The sequence below is a fragment of the Rhea pennata genome, chromosome Z (genome assembly GCF_028389875.1).
Source record: "Rhea pennata isolate bPtePen1 chromosome Z, bPtePen1.pri, whole genome shotgun sequence".
In the NCBI taxonomy this organism is placed as follows: domain Eukaryota; kingdom Metazoa; phylum Chordata; class Aves; order Rheiformes; family Rheidae; genus Rhea; species Rhea pennata.
In genome coordinates, this window is record NC_084702.1 from 30186772 (window position 1) to 30210909 (window position 24138).

Here is a 24138-nt window from a genome sequence, read left to right on the forward strand (position 1 = left end):
CTGGGTTAAAAGCACACATGTGAGAGCTACTGCAGCTCAGCTAACATACAATAAAGTTACTGTGGCGCCATTAACTAACGTGCCATGGACAACTATTGATCCGGTAGGAGACACAACACTTGATAAAAAGGGTAAAATTAGCTTCATAGTATCTTTCATCCATGGCCATTAACATCTCCAAGTTCATTCCCTCTGTACAGTCTAGATTTGACTTTATGTAAGGAACTATTTGCATGAAGGAGCTACTTGGGAACAGTAAACAAGATATTCGTATCTTGGCTATTGCTAAAGAGATTTCACCCTAACAACTTGTCTCCTACTTTCCTAAGTGTTTTGATGATATTTCTGCTCAAATTATAATACAAACTGATGAGGATATTTTTAGCTTCAACCACTTGCCAATTAATGTGTTGTGCTCCCACAATATTGGCTTTAAATATCATGATTTTTTTTTTAAACACAGTTGAATTGAGTGATGCTTTCAAGATTTTCTTTCCTCAGCTGGAGAAACCTGCTGACTGTGTTTGTTTTATGCAATTTATATTTGAAAACTGTTTGTTGTATGACTGATTCTGAAGGGATGGTGTTATGCAAGTGTTAGAATTAATGGTGAAAGTGCAAAAATACAATAAAAATGGCAAAATGAGATTACCTCTGCACAGTAGCAATCTGGAAGGGGTTAATGAAAGGCCTTGTTACTTTCCTAGGTGCAGCTAGGCTGCTAATAAGAAATCAACCGGTATGAAAAATTGCAGCTGAGATAGGAAAGAGGCATAGCAGAAGAGGCTACCTAGAAGAGAAATTGTAGAGTATGCAATGCCACAGGGAAGATTGCTAGGTAGAAAAGTTGCAAAGGCCTAGGCAGAGAGAGAAGCAATACACTGTTCTCATTTATATGTCCTGTGGTTGAAATCCTGAAAGGCAGATGGGCTAGCCTGCACTTCCTTACTCCATGAAGAAGAAATGTAAGAAGGTCACAATTTAACTCAGTCTTTGACTGGAAAGAAGCTCAAGATTAGGCCTACTGCACTGACTTGGGTTGAGCTTCCAAGCTGTACAGATGGATTTAATGGCCATGGAAGTCCCTGGTGAAGACTTTGGTCAGATGCTGTAGATGTTGATGGCTTTAGAAGACATTCAGATGTTTGCTTGGCTCTACAGGCTCAGCTGAGAGCTCTTGTCTGAAGCTGAATGGCTCAAACATGGAAAAGCTGGAGTTATTTTTTGCTTTCTATGTAAAATAATCTTACTTTTGTTCATCCTATCTTAAATTACTGAGAAAATATTTTAATTGGTTCATCTCAGACTGGGTTGAAACATACGTAGCTGAGAAGCTTAAAAACAGTAGCACAATAGGTTTTTTGACGGGAAACTTGATTCAGTCTTTCCTATTATGACTCCTATAATAATTCCAACAGCAACTTCAGTCTCTCTTTTCCTTCCATCTAGACCATGTGTGTATACAATGGGATCACCAATAAACAACAGAGCCCTTTTCCCATGCCAAGAGCCACCTGTTGCCTTGTCAACATGGCAAGCTACAGTCCGAACAGCTGCACACTTTGTTGTATTGATGAGTGGTGAAAACTCAGCCGAACCTGTCCAGCTTCAAGAAGGTGAAATATATGTTCTATAACAAATTTATTTAATAATTTTATAATTAGAAATATAGCTTATTAATTATGATTAAAAAGATAAAAGCCTTCTAGCCTTAAAAGCACTTAAAACATGTCTGTCTTTTTAGTCTCCATATCTTTCTGTGGAAACATTACCTGCTAAAGCCTTCAGGGTAACTTAGTAAGAATGAAAAGTTTCTGCCTTTTAATTTTGCAACCTACTTTCCTCTGTGTATTTATTCCTTTCACTTTTCCAGACCTGGGCTTCACTCATCATAAATTGGCTTGGGATTAATCATGGTGCAATTAAAGATCTGACAGATAGAGTACCATATCAGGCTCTTCACAGCTCCAAGCCTTAGTAAATGATTGAACGCCCAATGTTAGTTCTCCAGTCCATTTGCAGGTCAGAATAGCAGTAATTGGAAGCTGTCATTGTATGATATTGTATCATATCCAATTTCTGAAAAACATGGAATGAATGAAACACAGCCCTGAAAATCTTTTTTTTTTTTTTTTTTTTTTTTGTCATTGTTAGATTATACCTTGGGCAACTGTAAACAAGCTGTCAAGCATTTTTCTTTTGTGTTGGTTACACTTCATTCTTTAAACCTTTGTTTGCAAAGAGAAGGCAGGTTTTAAGGCAGCACTACATATAATTATACAAAGTATGTCTTGCTTCCATTGGTTTTGAGATTGCCTAACACACAGACTCAATATTTTCTTAGTATGTAGTTCTGTTGTCAGGCCTCTAAGTACATATTCTGATTTTATGAAAGAAGCACTCATCTATGTTAAGATGTGGTCTTGATCATATTAAAGAGTTGGAACTACCTTTCCCTAATAAGGTCTAATTTAAGTACAAGTTGGTCCAACACTAGCCTCAGGAAAGAAGTCTTAGTTTCTTTGTTACTTCTACCCACTTTGTCCCAAATGCAAACAGCAGCTCTGCTCACCTTAATCTACTTTCATCAGTGGAGTTGCAGAAAGCCCAGCTGTGTATACAGGAGGAGGCAATTGACTGTATACAGTGATGATTGCTCAGGTCGCTTAAATTTTGCACCTGGAAAAGGAGGCAAGTTGAATGAGAACATTCTTTGGGGTTAATCCAACTTGCTTTACTGCACCAGCTTTTAGATGGCTGTGCTGGTGGGGGGGATAGCTTTTTCTGTAGAGTAGGAAATCAATTCTAAAAGTTTTCTAAGTTTTATTCAAAATTTTATTTAGGTAAGTTTAAATCCTTAAATAAATGCATACATTTCCCTTTGTAAAGGAGAAAGAGTGCATTGCTTATGTTTGTATAAGGCCTACGTCTCCACAGACATACCATCTAATTGTAAATAGATGAAATAAGGAATATAGGCCCTATATCTCATCTGATAACTCTGATATGAGATGACTCTGATAAAAGAAGCTCTTGTAACTCTCCAAGAAGATCTGCCTCTGAACATTTTTGAAAGTCTCAGTTTTACAGTTATTGAAGATTTTAAATACTTACAGTCATCCTCTGAGAAGGTAGGAAAGGCTTGCAACATCAGTTGCAGCTCCACAGCCCTTTTTGTTAGTGTCTTTAAAAGTATCTTGTTGCTAAATGGTTTAAAGAAAGCTGTTGTTTCTGGACCCTTGGAAAAATGTCTGGCAGCATGTGTCAACCAACTGTTCTTGCTTTTTTTCACAGTAACTACATTTAGTTACTTCCAGTCTTGCAAACCTTACAACACTTTTCTTACAGCAAGCTGATGTTTCACACCATCTACATAGCCTCAGAAATGATCAACTTTTTTTCTGACCTGACCAATTACTTTGCTTTTGTTTTACTTTTTACCCAAGTCCAGCTATTAGGTAAAGTTTAAGAGCTTTTTCGCTACCTCTATGATGAACAAGTCTCTTTTGTAAACCTTCAAAGCTGTTCATAGCTTATAGCGAGGAAAGGAAGTAATCTCTCAGCACTTACAGAGTGGGACTGATGCCTATGTTTAGAGATGGTCAAAATGTTCTTTAAATTGAGAAATATATTGAAGCATTTGATTCCTGAAAAGTAGTTCAGGCTTTTGCTGTATATAACTTTGCTTCCGTTTGGCTAAAAGAACTGTAGAATGCATTGATGTTTTCAGCAAAGGTTTTCATTATGTGAAAAGTGTTCAAGTTCTGGTTGAAGAAAAATAACTTACAGGAAAAGGTTAGTGTTAGGTGTGTCTGAAATAAAATTTTCTTTTCCCCTTAAGAGACAATTTTATAAAGCTTATTCTTGGAAAAAAAATGAATGAAAGTCTTCTTAATTTGAGAACCATCAATTAATCTATCTATATGGAACCATGTGGTTATTTTTGGCTGTATATACCTTTTCCAAGCCTTGTCTCCACTGCTGAAATGTAGAAAACTGTTATGATGAGTTGCTCAGCTCGCTTGGGCAGTAATACTTTCCCGTCTTGGCATCGAGAATACAAGAGTGCTTCTGACTTCAGACTGGGAGAACAGCTCTACCATCTTTGTGTAATTAATTTTATCCACACTCACACTTTGCTAACGAATTGTTGCTTGTCAGGTTTTCAGTGGTGGCTACCTGGTCTGAAATATTAACGTTGAGGAGGATGCTTATATGTATTTCTAGAAATAGAAACCTGGGAGTTCCTGTAGAGTAAATTGGTGTCGGTCCATTAAAATCGATACTCTTGTAGGCCAATTAGCTAGCTGAAAAGGCAGTATTGTGGAATTATTTCCTTATCAATACTATTTTGTCACTCTGAGATTTGAAGAACCCATTAAAAATCTATACCTTTCTTTTAATTAAAGAAAAGTAATTTGGAGGGAAAACCTTTTTAACCTTTTTTTTTTTTAATGCTGATGGAATGTTGAAAATTACTTCAGGGTACTGTATCACTAAAGAGAGAACTGGGGCTTAGTCACCCCAAGTCAGCCTTGTCACTCTGTGCAGAATAGAAGGGACTTTTCTTTAAATCTTTGTAGTAGTTGCAATGAGTCAGTTTATTTTGGTAATCCATGTATCAGTTTAATTCCCCCTCCCCCCCCCAAGTCTAACCTGGTATATTTCTATTCCTAAGAACTCCATGAAAGCAAGAAATACTGTAAGAGGTCTTTAATGGAAAGACCAGTAGAGGGGAAATGACTCATTTTAGCTTCACTGTGCTAATGATGTGCTGAGTGAAAAGCCTGAAGTGCACTGGAAAGAACGAGATGCAGCATTAAAGCTGGCTTCTCTGGGAGCCGTGTGACAGTGGTAATGTTTATTCTGCTAAAATTAACTGAAGTAAAGAGAAGCAGCCGCAGCACATGTTATGTTTCTGCCTTTACAATTTTCCCCCCTTTTCCCAAGATGGAATTCCTTGTAGGATGGAAGATTCCATGTACAGCTTTATGCAGCACATACAATTCATTAGTTATCCTAATTATGATATCATGATATGAGGATTGTGGAGTTACTTTAAAAACGCTAGGGACTGTATGTCAGTAGATTTTCAGTTAATGATCAGAGCCCTATTATTTGAGTGTTTGCATACAGATAGAAATGACAAGTCACTGTTAGAGAGCTGTTTTGGACCTGTAAAAAATGTGAAGCAGTTAAGGGGAAGGAGGGGAAAGGAGCAATATTATGAGGAATGAAAAAACAAACTCAAAGCTCAATTGCTAATATGAAGCCTTGAAAAAACTCTTAATTTAGAAATCTAGATTTAGTCAGTTAGTAGAGTTCTAGACTCAAAGACTTCCAAGAGTTAAAGTTCGAAATGGTCTGCACTGTTAAATAACCTGGGCCACATGGATCTTGTCATTCTGTCATTATGAAGCCTAAAACAGCTCTACAGATGTCATTCGGTCATTATAAAGCCTACAGCTCTAAAAGCCTTTTAGGGTGGCCTGAATGAATATAAGCGTTTTCCCAAAGCATTTACATACAGTATGCTATTGCTGTGATGCATGTTTATAAAATCAAATACAACTGTCAGAACCCCAAAATGTATTTTTTAAAAAATGCAGTTTCTTGGATAGAAAAAGCATTTTAATAAACAGTTGAGGGTTGATAGCATTACAATTTGGCTAGATGATTTCCTTTAATCATGCCTTCCTGCTTTTAAGCAGAGCTCTGCATGCTGCTTCTGTGGCCTGCATCTCTAGATGCACAAATGTGATTGCTATGCATGGGTGCATAGACTACATGCACTCATATGCACAGTTTCCTCATTTCTCACATGTATTTGCAGGTTTTGGTAATAGTGTACTACCTCTTGTAAGTGTATATGCTTACTCAAGTACAAAAAGTAACATTTGAATGTGATCTAAAAGTGCTTTAAGATATTATGCATTCCTTATGGGGTATTTAGAGCGGAAAATGTTTCTGTCAAAAAAATGCAACTGATGATGCCTTTGGGAAAAAAGTTACTGGAAACACTAAATGCATATATATAAATGTGTGTGTGTGTATGCGTGTGTGTGTGTGCACACGCAAATATGTACGTATGCATATGTAATATGATCCGTTTAACCACTAGACTTTTTTTCAACACCTGCCAGTGTTTCTTTCCATCAGCACATTAACACAACATGCACAAAATGCAAATATATTTAGTCATGAACCCTTTTACATTTGTTTTGATTCATGTTCAAGAAACAGATGTTCAACAATTTGGCGTGAAATCCAGTGGCTTTTTCATTGTGTGATTCCCACATCCTCATGTAGTCGTGGAGTTTCCATCTTGTTTCAATTTGATTCCAGCTATAAAAAGATGTATTCTGTTGGTGGGAAGAAATCTGGTGCTAGAGAAGCCATCATCATATTGTAGTTAACAGCAGAAAGCTTTTGTCACTGCTCTTGTCACATTTCACAAGCACTTTGTGTCCAGTGCTTGTGCTAATTGATGTTCAGCCTGGATCAGGTACTGCAGCGTGTGGAGTTGCCAGCTCCTCACGTGCTGCTGTGCCCTCTGCGCCGAGGAGGAACTGCTCCGCTGGCAGGAGTATGAGGGCTCTCAGTAGCAAAGAGCTCTACAGCTTACAAAACATTTTCAAAAAGCTAGAGAGTGCTTAATCCAGGTACCCTAGCCAAATAGTAGTTTAAGGATAACTATTTTTTATTTAGGTGTAGTTTTATGTACTAGTCCTAGCTCTCATTTTGTATATCAGTTGCTGAATGGTGGTGCTGTGCCTTCTAAGCAGCCTCTCTTTTCTACAAGAGGTAAGAGTTGTGCTTTTTAAGTAAATTTTATACATCATCCGTATTTTGTGATGGTCATGTTTGTGTTACTTCAAGCTATTTGAGAGGAAAGATACTATTAAGTAAAATTATTTTAATATTCTTGAATCAGGTGTTAAGAGATGCTGACTTTCAGGTGTTTCTTTAGTTATAATGGACTCAGCAGGACTCAAACAGTTTCTAATGGCTTCAAAGATAGTTAAATGCATTAAGTTCAAGGAAGCAATTACCTCATCATTATTATTTCAAGTACAGGAAATAAATTACCTTTAAATTGTTTTTCTGCACACTTATAAATAGTTAAAGAATTAACTATTTATAGTTAAAAATAGTTTTAAAAAAGTTAAAAAATAGTTATAAATAAATTTTCCAGTTATACCTCATAAAATAGGTGGTTGGTTTTGCATTGCTTCTGTGATTATGATATAGTAGATTTATCTTAAAGAAGTGGGGAAAAAATCAATTTTTGGAGAATGGTTTTCAGAATTACCTGTCAGAAAACATTTTGAGTTGCCTAAAATAATTATGTATAGAGAATAGGTTGCTGTTAAATCAAGACTGATTGTAGAGAATAAGCATTACAAATAAAGGATTTAAAGTGGGGTGCTCTCCTGCTGTTTTTCCCATAGGATAAACTCTCCCTAGTCTCTTAGTCATCCCAAAATGCCCTTGCTTAGCCTGAAAATGGTTTTGTTGATGCAAAATGCTGTCTTTGGTGAAGAAAAGGTAGCCATTTCCCCGTTTCAGCTGCATTGCTTTCCTTTTCCCTAGAGGTGGTGCTGTCTCCAAGGGAGCCACTGGAAAGCAGAGAGGAGGCGGGGAAAGGGAGAGAAGGGAAAACAAGTGGAGCATGGGAGAGCACAGCATGGTAGGGATACAGTTGAAAGAAAAAAAAGTAAAACCCACAGATTTGAAGAAAAATAAAGGAAAAAATGGAACTATGAAGAAAGAGAGCTGTTAGACAGCCTTACCACTGAGCAGAGAAGACAGAAGATATGTGAGAAGTGAACAGGACTTCATGGTGGTTCCTGTCAAGAAATGTTGCCTATATAGACCAATTCAGTCACTGGTCAGTGAACACACTATAGAGAGAGCTTGCTTACCACGCAAGTGCCTGAGATTTCTTTTCAGTTCTTCAAGGCACAGCAACTGTAGGATAAGTACATTAGTTATCCTACAAAGTGTAAGAGTATGAATGGAGAAGATACGTAAAAGCTCTGTAGGGTGGGTTGAACACCATTTGGATGTATAAAACTTAGGTCTTTACTGGCAGTATTGTAGTTTCTATAATACCAAGAAAAAGGCGAGCTTGGAGTAAAGGAAGAATCTGCATGTCAGCTTCTTTAGGATTAAGGAATCCTAATTTGAAGAAGTGTGAAATCCCATACCAAGAAAAACGGACTTCCTTTTGTGTTTGGTGTCCCCAGGCTTTTGCAAGGTTTGCCCCAGCTGCCAGTAGCATATGTTGTTTGGTAATTCATGTAAACTTCTGAATGCAGTACATGCTGTTCTGCTCTCTGGATGGCTAAAGTGACTCCCCGTTCCCTTTCACCTTCTGTTCGAATTACCCACCTTGGTTTTTGAAGCACTCTATAGGCTTGCCTGCTGCAGCCTGTCTTGCAAAACTAATTTCTCACTGTAACCTTCTCTGCTCCTGCTGTTTGCATAGCACGGGCCTCCTCCCTTTGCTTTTAGACAATCTCCTTGGTGGTGTTGTGAGAGCCTTCTCCTTTACACCTCCTGCTGCCTGGAACAGTTTGCTGTGTAGCTGCCTCTTGACTTCAAGGCTTGCTTCAGAACACAGCTGAAAGCATACTGCTGTTTTTCCATTACAATTCTTCATATTTTCGCTCTTTCTTCACAGCTATTTAAATCTGAGGTTTTACTAGTAACACAGCTGCGTGGAGCATTTTGTAATGCTTCTAGTTTAATGGCGACTATGCAAAGTAAAATACTGTAGACTGCCTCCAGGCCTGTTCTCATATCCATTTAAGTCAATGGCCATGCTATATTCAGTGAAACTCTCAGTATCAAGAGTTTGTATTTCAAAATAACAGTGCTCTCCTGGGTGACCTTTTTCTCTCAAGGTGAGATTTTCTTGCCTTGGCTTATTCCTAGCTTTTTAAAGTTAATCAAAAAAAAAAGGGGGGAAAAAAAGCAATTTGGCAAAACACTTATCCTCTTTTTCTCATGTGTTTCAAGCAAATAAGTTCTTTCTGCTCATACACTGATGAGAGGTCAGAAAAATTACAGGAGTAATATATGTTCTGCTGGCAATACAGACAAAAGATTTTTGATGGTAGTAGTGGATCAAAAGTGGAGTGGACTGAGGGAGTGCAAATGTTTGCCAGTCCTATAAAAAGGAGAGGCTTTATGTGCCTCCTACAGGACTCTACAAACAGTATTGTCTTGTCATACTAAGTAGCAGGGGGCTAAGTAGGTAGCCTTCTTTGAGGCTAAACAAAAAGACCTATTTTACTTGTGCTTCTTTTGGATAGCTTAGACTTAAGTTAGGAGACCCTTTGCAAAGCGGTTATTTCTTTTTTCGCCCCTTAAGCGTTGTGGCAGTTATTGTATTGATTTCACCCTCCCCCACTTTTCCTTTTTTTCCCGTCTTAATAATGTTACATAGTCCTGTTCAGAATACTATTGCAAATGTATTAATGTTGGAGTTATCACTTAAGAGAATTAAAGCTGTTATGTTTCCATAGTTGCCATGGCTATACTTACTTGCACATAATTCAGCAGGTTGTACCTCATGTTAGCCTCTTTCCCAATGTAATTAACCTATTAGTATCATGTAGTAACCGTATTTGTGGGCACAAATGAGTCTTCAAATATAACCCTTGAACCTTACCCTTTCTAAAGTGACAGAAGGAAAACGTAAGCAAGGCTTATATTAATGAAAAGTGTAGTGTCCTAAAACAACTTACAGTTTATCCAAATGGATTCACAGATATAGTCATTCTATACTGTGCTCGCTGTCTTCCTGCTCTGTGTTCCCATACTGATAAGAGTCATCATCATTTTAGCTTCAAATAGACTTCCTAATCCTATTATAACAATTCCTGAATTATCACAACCAAATCATTGACTTTGGCAGTATCTGATTCCGAGCTTTGATTTCTGACTGCCTGGTTGGCATATCAGCTATCTTAGATTGCCAGGTCTGATTCATTAGTGTTGTTTGTTAAACTTTACCTATCCATTTTGTACTGTCCTGAATGCAAAAAAACAAAAAGAGTTCTGTGCTAGATAGTATAGTTAAGACCAAACAAAAGGTGATCCAAGGTTATAAGAGTTAGGTTGTTTTTTTCCTTTTTTGTTTGTTTGTGTGCATAGATTTAAAGATCCTATTTGATTTCACATCTAATGTGGTTCTTGGGCAGTAACATTACAATCATACTAAGTTGCATTAATAACATTCCATTTATGGATTTTTTAATAGATGAAGACATCAGCAGATAGTGGCACTTAATTTAAAGATAGAGATATTGTAGAACTAGACAGTTGCAGATAGAAGGGAACAATAGTAAATCCATGATGAGTTTGTATGACCACTTTTATGTGTCTCAGGGAAATTTTACGTTCTTTAACAAAAATGTGAGGATCTATGGTGGGAAGCTTGGCCCAAAATCTCAAGTACATTAAAATTCCAAGTACTGGCTCTGTGCTGTGACTGATGATTCTGTTCAAATATTCTTTCTTCTCACAGGTGTCTTGAGCTGGTACTATTACGTGACTATGCCAATGCCAGCATCCACCTTCACTATTGCCATTGGGTGCTGGCAGGAAGTTAAACAGCAGCCCTTCACAGCTGATGTTCAGACAAGCAGTGACTTTTCCTTGCCATTTTCCCAAGCTGATCTCAGGTTGGTGTTTAGACTATTACTGAAAAATAAGATATTTGGGTAGCATTTTCATTTACTCCATGGAATGTGAAAATGAGTCATTTCAGTACAGGAATCAAAACAGAACTTGTTTAATTTGAGCAGCCAAATCTTGACAGGGAAGTAATTCCAGAGGTATTATTTCATGGGTAAGGGTGTGGATCTTTTTATGTAAAAACAGGCTGCTTAGTGAGTAAGAGGATTATTGAAGCCTAGTGTCCTCTAAATTGCATCCTCTATCCCTTGCTGCAATAATATCAGCTCCTCCAGTGTTTCTTACAGCACTTGCTGAAAGGTCTTTCTTTTTTGGAATCTCAGTCCCTCCAGATCAATAATGCCTGCTTCTTACAATATTGCCTACTCACTCTTAATCACTGCTTTTCCTTTCCTGTCCAGTCCCATCTCAAACTTAGAGCTGGCCCGTGCAGTGGTTTCTTTGGGGTGATGTGTACTAACTGGGTAGAGAAAAGACGTGTTGCAGCAGTCTCTTAAAAGAAAGAGAATTCATTCTGTCTAATAAAAAATAGTCCATTTTCCAGCACATAAAGTGGTTACTTAGCTGTCTTTCACCAAACCTGTAGAAATGTAATTATTTTGGAGACTTCTGTTTCTCTATCCAGTGTAGCTGAAACTAATCATCAAGTTTAAATTATTATTATATTTAAATTATATCTAGGCCTGCAAATGAGAATTCAGGCTAAAAATTAAGTCACTGGAACAATAGTTTGTTTCCAGATGTATTCACCCTAGTTAACAATCTCAGACATTACACTTCTCTTCACATATTAACTTTAGCTTTTCAAGTTCCTTAAGTCATTTTTTTTATTATTCAATGAGAAGCTTGGCCTAAAAGTACTTACCTATTAGATAGCTGTTTTAGGGCCAATATGGTGCTAACCATATGTGGCAGTCCTTACCACTTTGATAGAGATAGTGAGACTTTGGAAATTGGGAGTGTAATAAAGATTTCTCAAGAATTTTGAAATTAAAGGATTCTAATAGGTTGAAGCTTGGCTAATATTAGTTTAAAAAAATCCTAGTAAATCTTGAGAATAAGAGCTTTTATGTTTCATCTAAGATGAGCAAGACATATATATTGAAGCTTTAAAATGATTTATAGGTCTGATAAGCTTTTAGAGATTGTTTTGTAATTATTACTTTACTATTTATATTTTTATATTAGGATTGCCTCTATAGAAATATACCTGTAGTTGTTCATCACTATACATCCCTCTCTAATGCACATCATGTTTAGTATTTGGTACTTTATGGATTTAGTGCAAAAGATTACTCCAACAGTGTATTGATAGAATAACTGCAAGTTTCTCTTTTTTTAATAAAATTTTTGAAATAAATGTTTTTATAGCATTTTTGTAGCAAAAATTTGTCCAAGTCTTAATATGATGGTAATCATTAGAATCCTTTTCAATGGTTGAATGAATTGATACAGGAAGGTGAGGTAATGTATCTGCAGCAGTTGAGTTAGTGGCAATGAAAGAAATAGAACAAATATCTTCAGAATAAAATAAAAACTGAAAAAAAAAATCCCTGCAATAGGTATAGTGCATTCAGACAGCAAAGGAGAGCCTACATGTACAAGGCTATTTTAGAGTTAATTAATACATAAAATCTCTGTCCTCAGAAATCTGCACTTGGAGTAAAATCTAATTAACCTTTATTTCGGTAGTCAGCACAACAGACGGTTCTCAAGAACTTGTTTAGTCATTGAGACTGGTTAATCAAACCAGCATTGTACTTACTGGGACATCTTTGCTAGAAAGAGTGCAAAATAGGTAGACAAACAAATGTGAAGGTACTGTTTCAGACAAGGGTATTGGGGAGAAATTCTAGGTTCAGGAGGAAAAGGAAGGATTTCTAAAAGCAGATATTTTAACGTGTGATGTAATTTATGTGCAGATACCAGTGAATCTGAAACAAGGAGTTTGCAAGCAGATACTGTTTCAAGCAGTTATCACAGAAGGTATAAAACTGAGCTAGGATGTGAAATAAGATTTATATCTCCTTGTGCTTATTAAAGACTCACTGACAACTTTTACAGGAGATAGAGTGTTAGCTTTCATGTGCTTACCTAATATCAACTCTTCTGGTTAAATACGAAGTGACATTCCTTTAGATGAGAAGGATATTGGTTTAGACTACCCTTGGAAAAAAAATGTATAATGATGGGTGTAGTTCCTTTGCATGTATAATCTATGAAATAGTTCAGAGTCCTCTTCTTTCAGGGAAGGAGTTATATAAGGTGTTAAAATGTTGGCACTTCAGAAACATGCAGTGCTTTTCTGTGTGTGTTATCATTTGTTTTTGTGTGTCAGCACTCACTTGGAGCATGATCTTAAGAATGCAACAGCTTTGGGTGATGCCTCGTGCAATAATAGTAAGTACTTTGCCTGTCAAGGCATAGTAGAGTAGTCTCCTTTAAGTTGAAATCTGAAACCAAGGAGAGGCTCTGCACTGTGCAGAAGACAAGTTAGCAGGTGAAAACATGAAGCTGATTTCTCCTTAGATTAGAGTTTATTTGGGCAGATGAATTGTCGTAAAAGTATCTGACCCAGTGTTTAAGAAGGATCGTATTTCCCCCTTCTTCCAGCTACAACTTTGAACATCCTGTAAAAATAATGTAAAGCAAGCTTGATCTTAATGTGGTATCTTCAAATGTCTGTGCTGATAAGTTTGAATTGATCTGCTGCTTTTCTTTACTTAGGGAAAAAAATTTACTAGTTTTCATGGAGAATATGTTAGTTAAAAAAAAAAAATCTTTGAATTTCATTCTAATTGCACCTAATATATTTGTGGAGAAAATAGATCTTATTTTTGTTGTTCAGTTTAAATGTTCAAAATATTTTACAATATTTCTTTAAAAAAATTCTGAATAAGTATCTATCTATCTGGTATTGTTTCTTAATTTTCTGTATTTACATTTTAAACACATAGTCTTTTAATACATAACCACTATAAAAAGAAGTCTTGACTAGTCTCATTTACTTCTAGTTATGACTAACGATTATCAATTCTAGCCAGACATGTAGTAATAATTTTAACCTATATTTTTAAACTGCTGCATGTATGTGAACAGTATGAGAATAATGAGTTGGTTTTGTGATCTAACTTTTGTAGTTCTGTCTCCCTGTTGTCTATGAAATGTCCTTATCTTGATGTACTTAATTGTGCATATTTCTGATATCACATTAAACTACTGTCCTTTTTTTATTATTGTCAGATGGCATGAAGAATGCTGTGGTCATGTGGAGTATCCCTGCCGTTTCCAAAATCCTGCTGCCAGGTTGCAGGCAGTCATTCCTTACAGAGTCTTTGCACCCTGCTGCCTTATGGAAAGCTGCAAAGAACTTGTACTCCAGCTAATTCCCCAGTGCCTCTCCGCTGCTTACACCACACTGGGTACCCATCCTTTCTCCAGGCTTGATGTTTTGATAGTGCCTTCCAACTTTTCCAGTCTGGGAATGGCTAGGTAAAGAAACATCTTAGTATCTCCTTTTGTATTTTGTTGTACCTCTTCTTATCAGAGAACAGTACCAAAATTTCTGTCAATATAAGGTTGCTGTGCTATTTTTGCTAAGCCAATTTTAACTCTAATTCTTGCTTCATGTAGGTAGGGTTATTTGCATCCTTTCTGCTATGATCTTTAGTTTGAACAGGACTTAGGGAAGGAAAATACAAGCTCATTAGACATGTGTCTCTGAATTTTCTTCATTAGTGAAATTAAAGTTCTATCTCTTTGTTCTATTTAATTCCGTACTTAATATCTCTATCATTGTGTGCCATTTTCTTTTAGTGATGATGTTCCCATTATATGTTAACAGAATAAGAACATACTAAAATCCAGCTACAGAGTTTATTCATGATCCTGTTGTGATTTATGATTTTCTAGTCAAACACTGGGCTTTAGAAACTGATTAAGGCAAACTGTAAAGACTGTTTTATCAAATATTTATTGAGTTGTGGAGAGTAAAAAGGGTAGCAAAGTACTTTTGGTTTTCAAATTTAATTTCCAGTTGTGCATAACTGCAGTAGAATTTTAGCTCTATTAGTAGCAACGAAATGTCTAGCAAATAACATTCCTTTTAGTGTATTTTTTAAGTTTACTATTTAAGTTGATAATGAGGTAGTTTGTACTAAGAGCAGAGAATGAAACACTGTTTTGTTTTTCCACTGTTTGAGTAGTGGTAACAGTAGAGTGGATGCTCTTAGGCAGATGTGTTATTGAAAAACAGTCAAAGGAAAGAATTCAAGACAAAGCTCTGTTAGAAGGGTATAGATTGAAAGGAAAGGCATATTTCCAGACTTAGTTTGGTGTTATGGGACTCTTTGGGACTGCTGTCAGCTAAGTTTGATCTGTGATCTTCAAATAGCAAATGAATGAAGCTAGCCCAAGTGCTTAGATAAACCAGAAAGTTTGAACTGGAAAGCTACTTTTTTTATAAATTCTGTAATTAATCAAATAATAAAACTTTCTGTTTCATAGTACCTGGATTTTTTTTTTTTAATTCAGATTTCTTTTTCCAACTTTCCTCTTGCAAACCTCATCAGGTACAAAAGTAGTAAATCTCGCTGATGTGTAATATAATACTGTTTTTGGTGTAGGTTTGCTTTTACTTTTTTTGTGAAGATCTATAAAATGAAAGACTTAAGAATTCAGTGATTCTCTTCTGTGTCACATAAACTTTATTGCTTTAGTGATAACCCATACTGGTAAAGTATGGTGTTATGTGTCATGTTCTTTAAGCCATATGAAATCAGGAGAACTGTTCAATGATTTCCCCTGACTGGAAGATTGATGCAGATGCTTATGGATCATCACTGCAAATGAAGAAGGAACTAACCTTCTTGCTTAGCTGTATTACAAAAGCAATGGTTAGTGGAGCTGTGAGGGAGAAGATGCACACAGAGTATGAAATGAAAGAGAAAAGGGGAAGAGATGTGTAAAGTGACAGCATATGCAACAGAGGGAGTCTTCAAGATCCAGTTGTGGATATGCTACTGCTCTTTGGGAAGTTGTTGGAGCTTCCCCTGCATGTATCTTTCCCAGAATTTGTAGGGAAAATATGCCTGTAGTGTATTCTGATGTAAAACCATCTGTGGTAATTTGACTCCATATTACATATTCTAAATATTGTTGTAATAGTGCTTTGTTTGTGAGGGAGACGAGCACCTGTGCTCGTATTTCCTGTGCTTGTTCTAATGACTCTTCATTCCAAGTGGTCTGTATCACCAGATACAAGCAAAGGATGAAAGAAAGAGCATGCATATTTTCTGGTGCTTTTGATTCAACAGTTCTTCAAGCCAAAAACATTCAGATTTTTAAAAACTGAAATAAAGAATTAATTTAGCTGTTTAAATGTTAAGCTGTATTTGGGCAGTAAAGAAAATAAGAGTGACTCATAATAGTGCACTTATTCTTGCGCTGTGTGATTTTCAGGGGGTTCCGTGTAGAACAAGTTATACTTAAATGGTTAATTCCTACCCTTGCAATTATAATTACCTAAATGACTTCAGTTAGGAGTAGGTTATGTGTAAAACCATGCCCAAACCACATTAAAAAGTTTGCTGTTATCTTAGGTTAAAAAGGGTGCTGCACCTTTTTTTTCTTTCTTTTTTTTTTAATCTTCTAGTGTATCTGTAGCCATATAAACACAACACAGCATACCAGCGTAAAAGGGGCTGTTGTTTTGAGACTTCTAATTGTACTCCTGTCTGCCAGGGAAGGAAGCAGCCATAAATTTCAGTCATTATCTTAAGTATCAGGGCTTTACAGCATTTGGCACTTTTCTTTGTCTGTTCCTCATTAGCCAATACTTACTGGTTTTAATTAATTAATTTATTTATTTATATCCCCAGATACTTTCCTTGGCTTGAGGGGGTGTTCACCCAACATTTTAGAAGAATATGAAATGATGATAGTTCTTGTATGCAACAACCTGATTAGGAGCTTTAAGTTGGTCTATTCCAGCAGCCACTACTGTGGGTCAGTTGCATTTTCCTTAAAGTCTGGCAGATACCTTGTGGGAGAAACTCTAGCTGAAAGCATATTCATTTTACTTAGATTTTCTGTGCATCTCTTCCTGTGTTTTTAATTCGCTATGGACTTCTGTATGGAAATAGGATCTTGATTGCTTGTAATAATAATTGCAATAGTCCCCTCTTGCTTCCTGCCTCTCTTTGAAGTTGCAGGATTTAATTTTGCACTCTTTCTTGGTTTTACACAGTCTTTTTAATTTCATTTGAACTTCAATACAGTTTCTCCCAAATTTGTGCTAGTAAAAGAAGAATATTGCCTGCATGTTTATGTTGGTGACATTACGTTAAACTGGACATTAAAAAAAAAAAAAAAAAAAAAGAAGAAGAAGAAAAAGAAAAAAGCATTATGAAGCAGATTTGAATAGCTCAAAAGCTAAAGATTCAATGCTTTCTGTAGAAGTTGGAGAATTTCGTAAGTGCCTAATAACTTTTTATCCAATTTTAAGTTCTGTAACCAACAGATAGGAGTGAACTGGAGGAGGAGAAGGGATATATATCAGACTATAAATACTCTAGAGCTCTCTACTTAGATTTTTCAGGGAAGAGATTCCTGGCCTTACACCACTGGAAGAGGTAGGCATCATTAACATGCTCTTGGGAGCTAACAGTTTAGAAGCAGGACACATTATTGTCGCATTGTGCACTCAAGAATTGAGTGTAGACTCTATTAGCATTTAAATACTAGAGTTATGCCACTGCTGGAAATACTCTCATGTGAGCCAATAAAATTATTCATGTGAACTGTGCTGTCTGAAAGACTTTAAATGAGAGAGAGGAGTTTCTGCTTTCCAATAGTTCTCTTTTTAAAATCACTTCATTTCCAATCCAGTTTTGCTGATCCTGTTTGAAGTGCCAGTGTTTAAAAATTGCTTTCTGGCTACAAGTCCTTAATTTCCTTTCTTCCTGGCAAGACCTAAAGAGACTTTGGATTCCTTATTCTTCTTCATTCCCTCAGGGAAAAAAAAAAAAAAAAAAAAAAAAAAAAGGAGTCTTTTATCCATAGAGACTCCTCTTAACTTTTTGTGTCACCTGAATCTATGCTTGAGTTCCTGTCCTCTCTCGCAGCATTTAATTATGTAAGACGTTTTTCCACAAAAGTCATTACTGCTTTTTGACCAACTATCCAGGGCTTTTCACAGTCACACTAACCTATTGCACTTCTAGAGCCTTAAACTGCTAATCAGCTTTCTACTTTTTGACAGGCAAGTGTTTATGTTTATTTTACTACCCTGAGGCTTATAAGCCTTTGCTTTGAATTGAAGTACTTCTAGAAACAACAGTCTTTATTCTTTTTTTTCAGGAGGTGTGATTTAAATAATGTGAGATTGCTGCTTTTTCTGTTTGATTTAATGTACTTTAGATGTCCTGGCTTTGCAATGAGTGTTAGGACAAGAAAACATTCTTAAGTAGAGCACGATGTATCAATAACTTGACTAGGCACATCAGATGTTCCTGGGTGCTAGAAGGGTATGATGAGAAAAGTGTCCTTTATATTTAACCTGTTCTTATGTTCTTCCTTAAACATCTAGTCGTAGTCACTGCTGAAAATAGAGTAAAGGCAGAGACGGACCTTTGGACGTAGTTTGGTTATTTTTATAGCAGTTTTATTCAGTAGAGCTAGCAAATAAGTGGAACCAGGAAACTTCTATGCTAGATACTGATATTTTCAAAACAGAGGCCTGATATTAGGTTATTTGATTACTATTTGGTCTAAAATTAGTGGCCTCATTTTCAAGTATACTGGACACCCTTGAAACCCAAATGGTGTTTGATGACAGAAACGTAGAGGGTGCTTGGCATATTTGAAAATCAGGTCAACTTATATAGCAAGCTAAATATGGATTTAGCAACCCAGCTTTCAGCTCCTATTTATAAAGATCTTAGTCACTGTTCTTCTGCTCTCATGTAAATGGTCCTTGATGGTATTTTAAGAGGAAAGAATATCCTGTTCTTCAAAACATAGTATATCAGCAGAACTCTTGAGGCTTTCCAGGCCACGTCATTAAGATTGTTACCTTTTTAAACTGAAAAGAAAAAAAGAAAAAAAAGGAAAAGCAGCTACTTTGATCTGTGTGTCTGTAGCCCCCATTTATCCAGTCTGTATGTCTGCAGTATTCTGACAACAACTGATAAGTCTATAGTAAAACCAGCCAGGACGATTGGAAACTATCCAAGTGTCAAGCCTAAATGTCACTTTTTCATATTGTTCAGTCTTGCAGAACTACAGTTGGCCATTTACCTCAGCTATAGGGACCATTAATGAGTGTATAAATATATACATGCTTTTTTTGTACAAAGTTTTCAGTTAGTTTAATTTCAAAAAAACACTTCTGAGAGTAATCCTTAAGTGTGAATTCTCCCTAATCCACTTTTTGCATATACCTAGTTGACTTTCTAGACAGAAATAATGAGGTACAAAAATTGAAGCAAGAAGAAAAGTAATACTATGATGTCTGGAGAAAAAAAAAGTGGAGTGTATACCTATTTTTGATTCATTATGTAGTGAAGAGTGAATATGTATCTTGCACATTTGGTTGCTTGTGGATGTGATGAGTTTTATTTCTCTTTTCTCTTTATAAACACACACATATATAAAAATACATTTTTTATATGTTATATAATAATATATATACATCATAAAGTATATACTTTATACTGGAGATCACAGTTTGCCTGAGAATTTAATCCCTAATCTTACAAGTGGTTTTGCATGTCCTCAAGTTTATATACAAATGTTATTTCCATTTAATTCAGAAGGTATACTTGCATCTTCACTTGGCATACTTGTTAGGAGGCTGACTTGAAGTCAGTTGAAGTGAAGTAAAGTTTTTGGAGTGAAATTTTACTTAATGATGCAAGTAATTACTGTGATTTGAATTTGAGGGAAAAAATGCTATTTAGTTCAGACTTCCTGGAAAGAAAGTAAGTACTTGTAAGTACTGGTGGTTTTGTATAATTGAATGCGCCATTCCTTTTCAATAGAATCTGGAACTTGAAATTTTTAATGGAGTCCATTTTTTTTTTTTTTAACTCTATGTTCTGTTTTCAGTTCCTGTTTTGCATGGCCACCTTGGCTGAGTTCTCTAAGAAAGGATGCAAATTACCAAGTTTTCTTCCAGATGAAGAAGTTGGCAGTTCTTCCTTTGGAAAATTCTGGATTTTGCAAGTAATGTGAAAATGAGTGAAAAAAAAAAAACAAACTTTATTTTAGTTTTATGGAAGTAATCCATGAAATCTGTGTTGTCTGTGGTAGAAAGACCACCACAGAGAGTTACAAATACGAAGATTAGTTTTGATTGAGATGGGATTCCCTCTGAGTGGTAGCTTTTCTGGTAGATATTTGAGGTGTTTGCTTGCTTCACTTGCTCTGCAATATAACAAAGCTGTGTAGATGGTAATTTCAGTATGCCTATGTTTTGTGAAAGGGATATGGAGATTTGCTTTGTGGAATGGAAAGGGAAAAGTGATTACAAGCTGGAGAGATTTTTGGAAAGAAGAGTCGGATATCTATTTAAAACATTGTTTTAGTTTTTAATACCAGAAAGTCGGTCAGTCTTGGGCAGCATGATATTAAAAGCTGACTGTAGGCTACACAGAGAGCTCTGAGATCTGTCTTCAAGCTACCTAAACATCTCACTCATTATCTTTCCCTTCAGTCTTCCTTTCCCCAAGTTTGTCGCTATCCTACAAATTTGGATTCACTTGTTGGTGCTGTAGGATTTAATTATACTTTTTAGGAAACTAATATTAAACTACTGACAGGGTAGCAGCTTAGTAATTTTCAGTTTTTTTCTAGTGCTGCCTTATTGTTTCATTTTCAACTACACCATGACAATAAAGCTATCCAGAACTTGTCCCTGTTAAAGCCTTAGCTGTGCTGACAGTAATTCAGAGTATGTGGCTGTACAACACATGCATATGAGCTTAGTGGTGTTTAGACACTGAGAACATTTTCTGACTCTTAGCTGGAGCCTGAAGTGAAATTTGCTACCACTGCAATCACAGTCCTTCATCCAGTTGTCATTTTGGGATCAAAACAGTATTTGGAGTACCTCAGACACAAGATATTTCATTACTAATGTGCTGAGCTGCTTTGTTAGTCTATTAACTCTTTACAGATGTCCTTTTGAATGTAACCCAGTAAAGAGCATAAAGTAAGGCTCAGCTCTTGGTGGAACTTCAAAATTGTTTTTTTGTGATATTGTAAGTTTGCTACAGTCAGAGAAATATTACTATTTAAAAAAGTCAGAAATAAGCTTAATTATTCCTAAGAATATGTCCCTTTTCCCTTTAGAATCATATTTTAAAAGATTAATAAAGAAGAGAGATTTCTTGCCTTTAATAGATCTTTTTTCTCCTCAGGTTTGTGAAAATAAGCATTTACAAAATAGAGAAGTCTTTAATTTTAACTTAGCATGTGAGCTTTCCTATGTTTTGAATGGCACTAGAAAATAAAATGGGAAGTCTATGAAACCCAAGGTCCTGCATTTGGGGGGGGGGGACAAACCTGATCATCCAGCTTGTATGTGGAAATCACTTCTATGTTTCAAAACAAAAATGACTGACTCTCCATTTCTCCACCTCCTCCCACCCCAAACCCTCAATTCATCTGCCATTCTGAAACATGACCTCGTTATAATGAGTACTTAAAATGTTACATAGAACATCTAAAATATAGTATGTTAATAAATAAGCCAGATGTGTATTCTACAGTAACAGGGGATGGAGGGTTTTCCTTCATTTCTGGTAGTATTCCATTGATTTTTCTTAGTGCTTTTAGAAGACAAGGTGTAAGATTTGCATGTCCTAAGATAATTAATTTCCTGGATAGTTCCACAATATCTCTGTCATTGATATGGATCACTGACCGAAAATAACACAAACCGGTTTTAAAAGGGGTGTTTTGAAATACCTGAATTTACTTGTGCTCCTATGAACAAAAATATGCAACTTTAAGTAGTTACGTTATTTATACATATATGCATATATATGTATATATAAGCAGATAATATAATGGCTATATTTATTTTTAATTTTATGAGGTGAATAAGGATTTTTTTTATTAGCTTGAAAAATCTCTCACTACTTTTGCTGTAAGATATGAATTGTTGAAAAGGTTTTTGGCTTGGTGGAAATTGTATCTGAATCTACTGAAGAGGTAGGACCTGCACTGCAATTAGAAAGGTACTTGAAAATACACATTTTTATTTATTAAACAAACATTCTTAAATTGGCTCTTATACAGAAATTCACTTACTTCAAATGAGTGAAATGAGCATTACATTGTATGAACTTCATTCATGTCTCCTTACTTTAAACAGAAATCTTAGCTTGGAACAAGACACATCTTCCTCTCCTTTCACTCCCCCTCTTTCGTCTTTAGCTACTGAAAATATTGTTCATTCTTGTAGGAATAGAGAGTTAACGGGGCCCTTTGTGATGCTGCTGTAGAACAGTGACTGCATTTTATTAAATTCTGGGACTGTAGTTATTGCAGCGTCCTCTAGCACCGTTGTACGTAAGGATACCTAAGTATTTCCGATACAAATTTATATTTCAGTGGTTTGCAACTTGGCAATAAAAACTTATTCCCAACTTAAAGCTAGCATTAAATGCTTTTCCGCAGTTAAAATATTTATATATATGCATTGTCATAAATATGCATACATACCCTTCATACCTATATATACATGTATGTAATGCTAATGAGCAATGTTCTTTCTGTTGTAAGAGTTGCACAGAATAAAGAAAGTAAAAGTAGTCTTTTTTCCTAAATAGTTAACTGCATATAGGGAAGTATAATATGGAGAGCTAAAATGGTGATTAACTGTCAATATTGAACACTACTGTTGAGAGTTTTGAAACTAACTTATGGAGTAAATTCTTCTGTCTGTATCCTCCTTCATCTTTATTACTCAGCTTTTCTCTTCTTGTAGCAGAGCTGCATAAGATGCTGAAAATATACTTTGTTGCAGATTGGAAATAAAATAGTTCAATCTTCTGTTTAATATTGTATTCACAATCAGTAGTATTAAAATGTTTTATTTTAGCCTCTGAGTCACCTAAGTAGAAGAGTGCTTATTGAAGCAGAGATTTTTGCATTGTGTGCTGTAAGTACTAAGGAAAAATGTACTTAATATTGTGGTCAATTGTTTGGAAGTCCTAAGCTTCACTTGAAAAGTAGCAAAAGAAAAGCAGTCTTCAAAGGAGCCACAGATTCCTGTCACGCGATTATCTCTGATCTGACTTGCTATACCAGGTATGCAAGGCGTTCTTGGCCTCATCCTGTCTAATAGTCTGCAGTTTGCCAGCCTGACCTGGAGAGAACCTGAACTGGGTAATAGATTTTAGATTTTCAATAAAGACTGTGAGACAAATGTTGCTCAGAGCAAAAGGATATTGCATAGAAAGCTTTACTGTTGTGCATACTGCTCTACTTCCAGTGCCACTTGCCAGCTGCTAGTTTCAGGCTCTGTCATTGCAGCTAAGGTCTCAAATTTAAACAAAACACCACAACTATGCATGCAAACTGATGGCTCTGTTTTTCCTCTGTATGGAAGCCTATATAGGAGAACCGACTTAACGGAGTCCCAATTCGTTCTTCATATGATTAGGATTTTGCATGCTTCCAGAGGACCACCTCAGAGAAAGCTAAGAGATTTCATCTTCCCATAAAACAGTGGCATTACTGAGCAAAAACTCTCTCAAATCCAATCATTGTAAATAAAATGAACAATCCTGAACTCTATCTTTTGCTTCTATCCAGGCAACTTTTCTGGGTAGTCACTGACAGATGAGTAGACAGTTTTGGTTTGTTTCTCCTCCTCCCATTCACACTCAGCCTCAGGGCAATATTCCCCTCTATCCTTGGGACATTGCTTTTGAAGTACCGTGTCCAGTTTTGGGCCCACTGATAAACGAGAGATACTGATAGACCGGAGAGAGTCTAATGGGCTGCCACTAAGATTATTAACAGTTGTGTGAGAAGTGCTGATGTTTAGCCTGGGTAAAACAAGACTAAGGGAGGTTCTCATTGCTATCTCCCACTACCTAAAAGAATAGTTACAGGAAGACTAATCCAGAGTTTTCTCAGAGGTGCACAGGGAAAGCATAAGAGGCAACATTCACAAGCTGCAGTAAAGAAATTCAGACTAGATGTAAGGAAGAGAGTTTCAGCAGTGAGTGTGGTTAAGTACTGAAACAGATTGTCCAAAGAGCTTGTCCAGTCTCCATCCTCAGAAGTGTTCACCAAAACCTGGAACAACCTGCTGTAACTTAGAAGATAGCCTTGTTTTGAGCAGAAGGTTGGACTAGATGACCCCCAGAGGTTCTTATGAACCTATATTTTTTTCCTGTGATTTCAAGTCTTGAT

The 24138-nt window shown here is 36.2% G+C and overlaps 1 protein-coding gene across 18 annotated transcripts in view; it reads left to right on the top strand.

Moving 5' to 3' along the window:
* The window catches only part of AOPEP (aminopeptidase O (putative)), a 212536-nt gene that overhangs the window by 24691 nt on the left and 163707 nt on the right, over positions 1 to 24138 (top strand). For all 18 annotated transcript variants that reach the window (XR_009961246.1, XR_009961247.1, XR_009961245.1 and 15 more), the window contains exons 3-5: positions 1450 to 1616; positions 10538 to 10694; positions 13951 to 14199. Coding sequence is in view for 10 of the 18 variants with exons in the window: in XM_062600334.1 (XP_062456318.1) it covers positions 1450 to 1616; positions 10538 to 10694; positions 13951 to 14199 (573 nt within the window). In the remaining 8 variants the exon portion in view is untranslated. The remainder of the gene's footprint in view (positions 1 to 1449; positions 1617 to 10537; positions 10695 to 13950; positions 14200 to 24138) is intronic.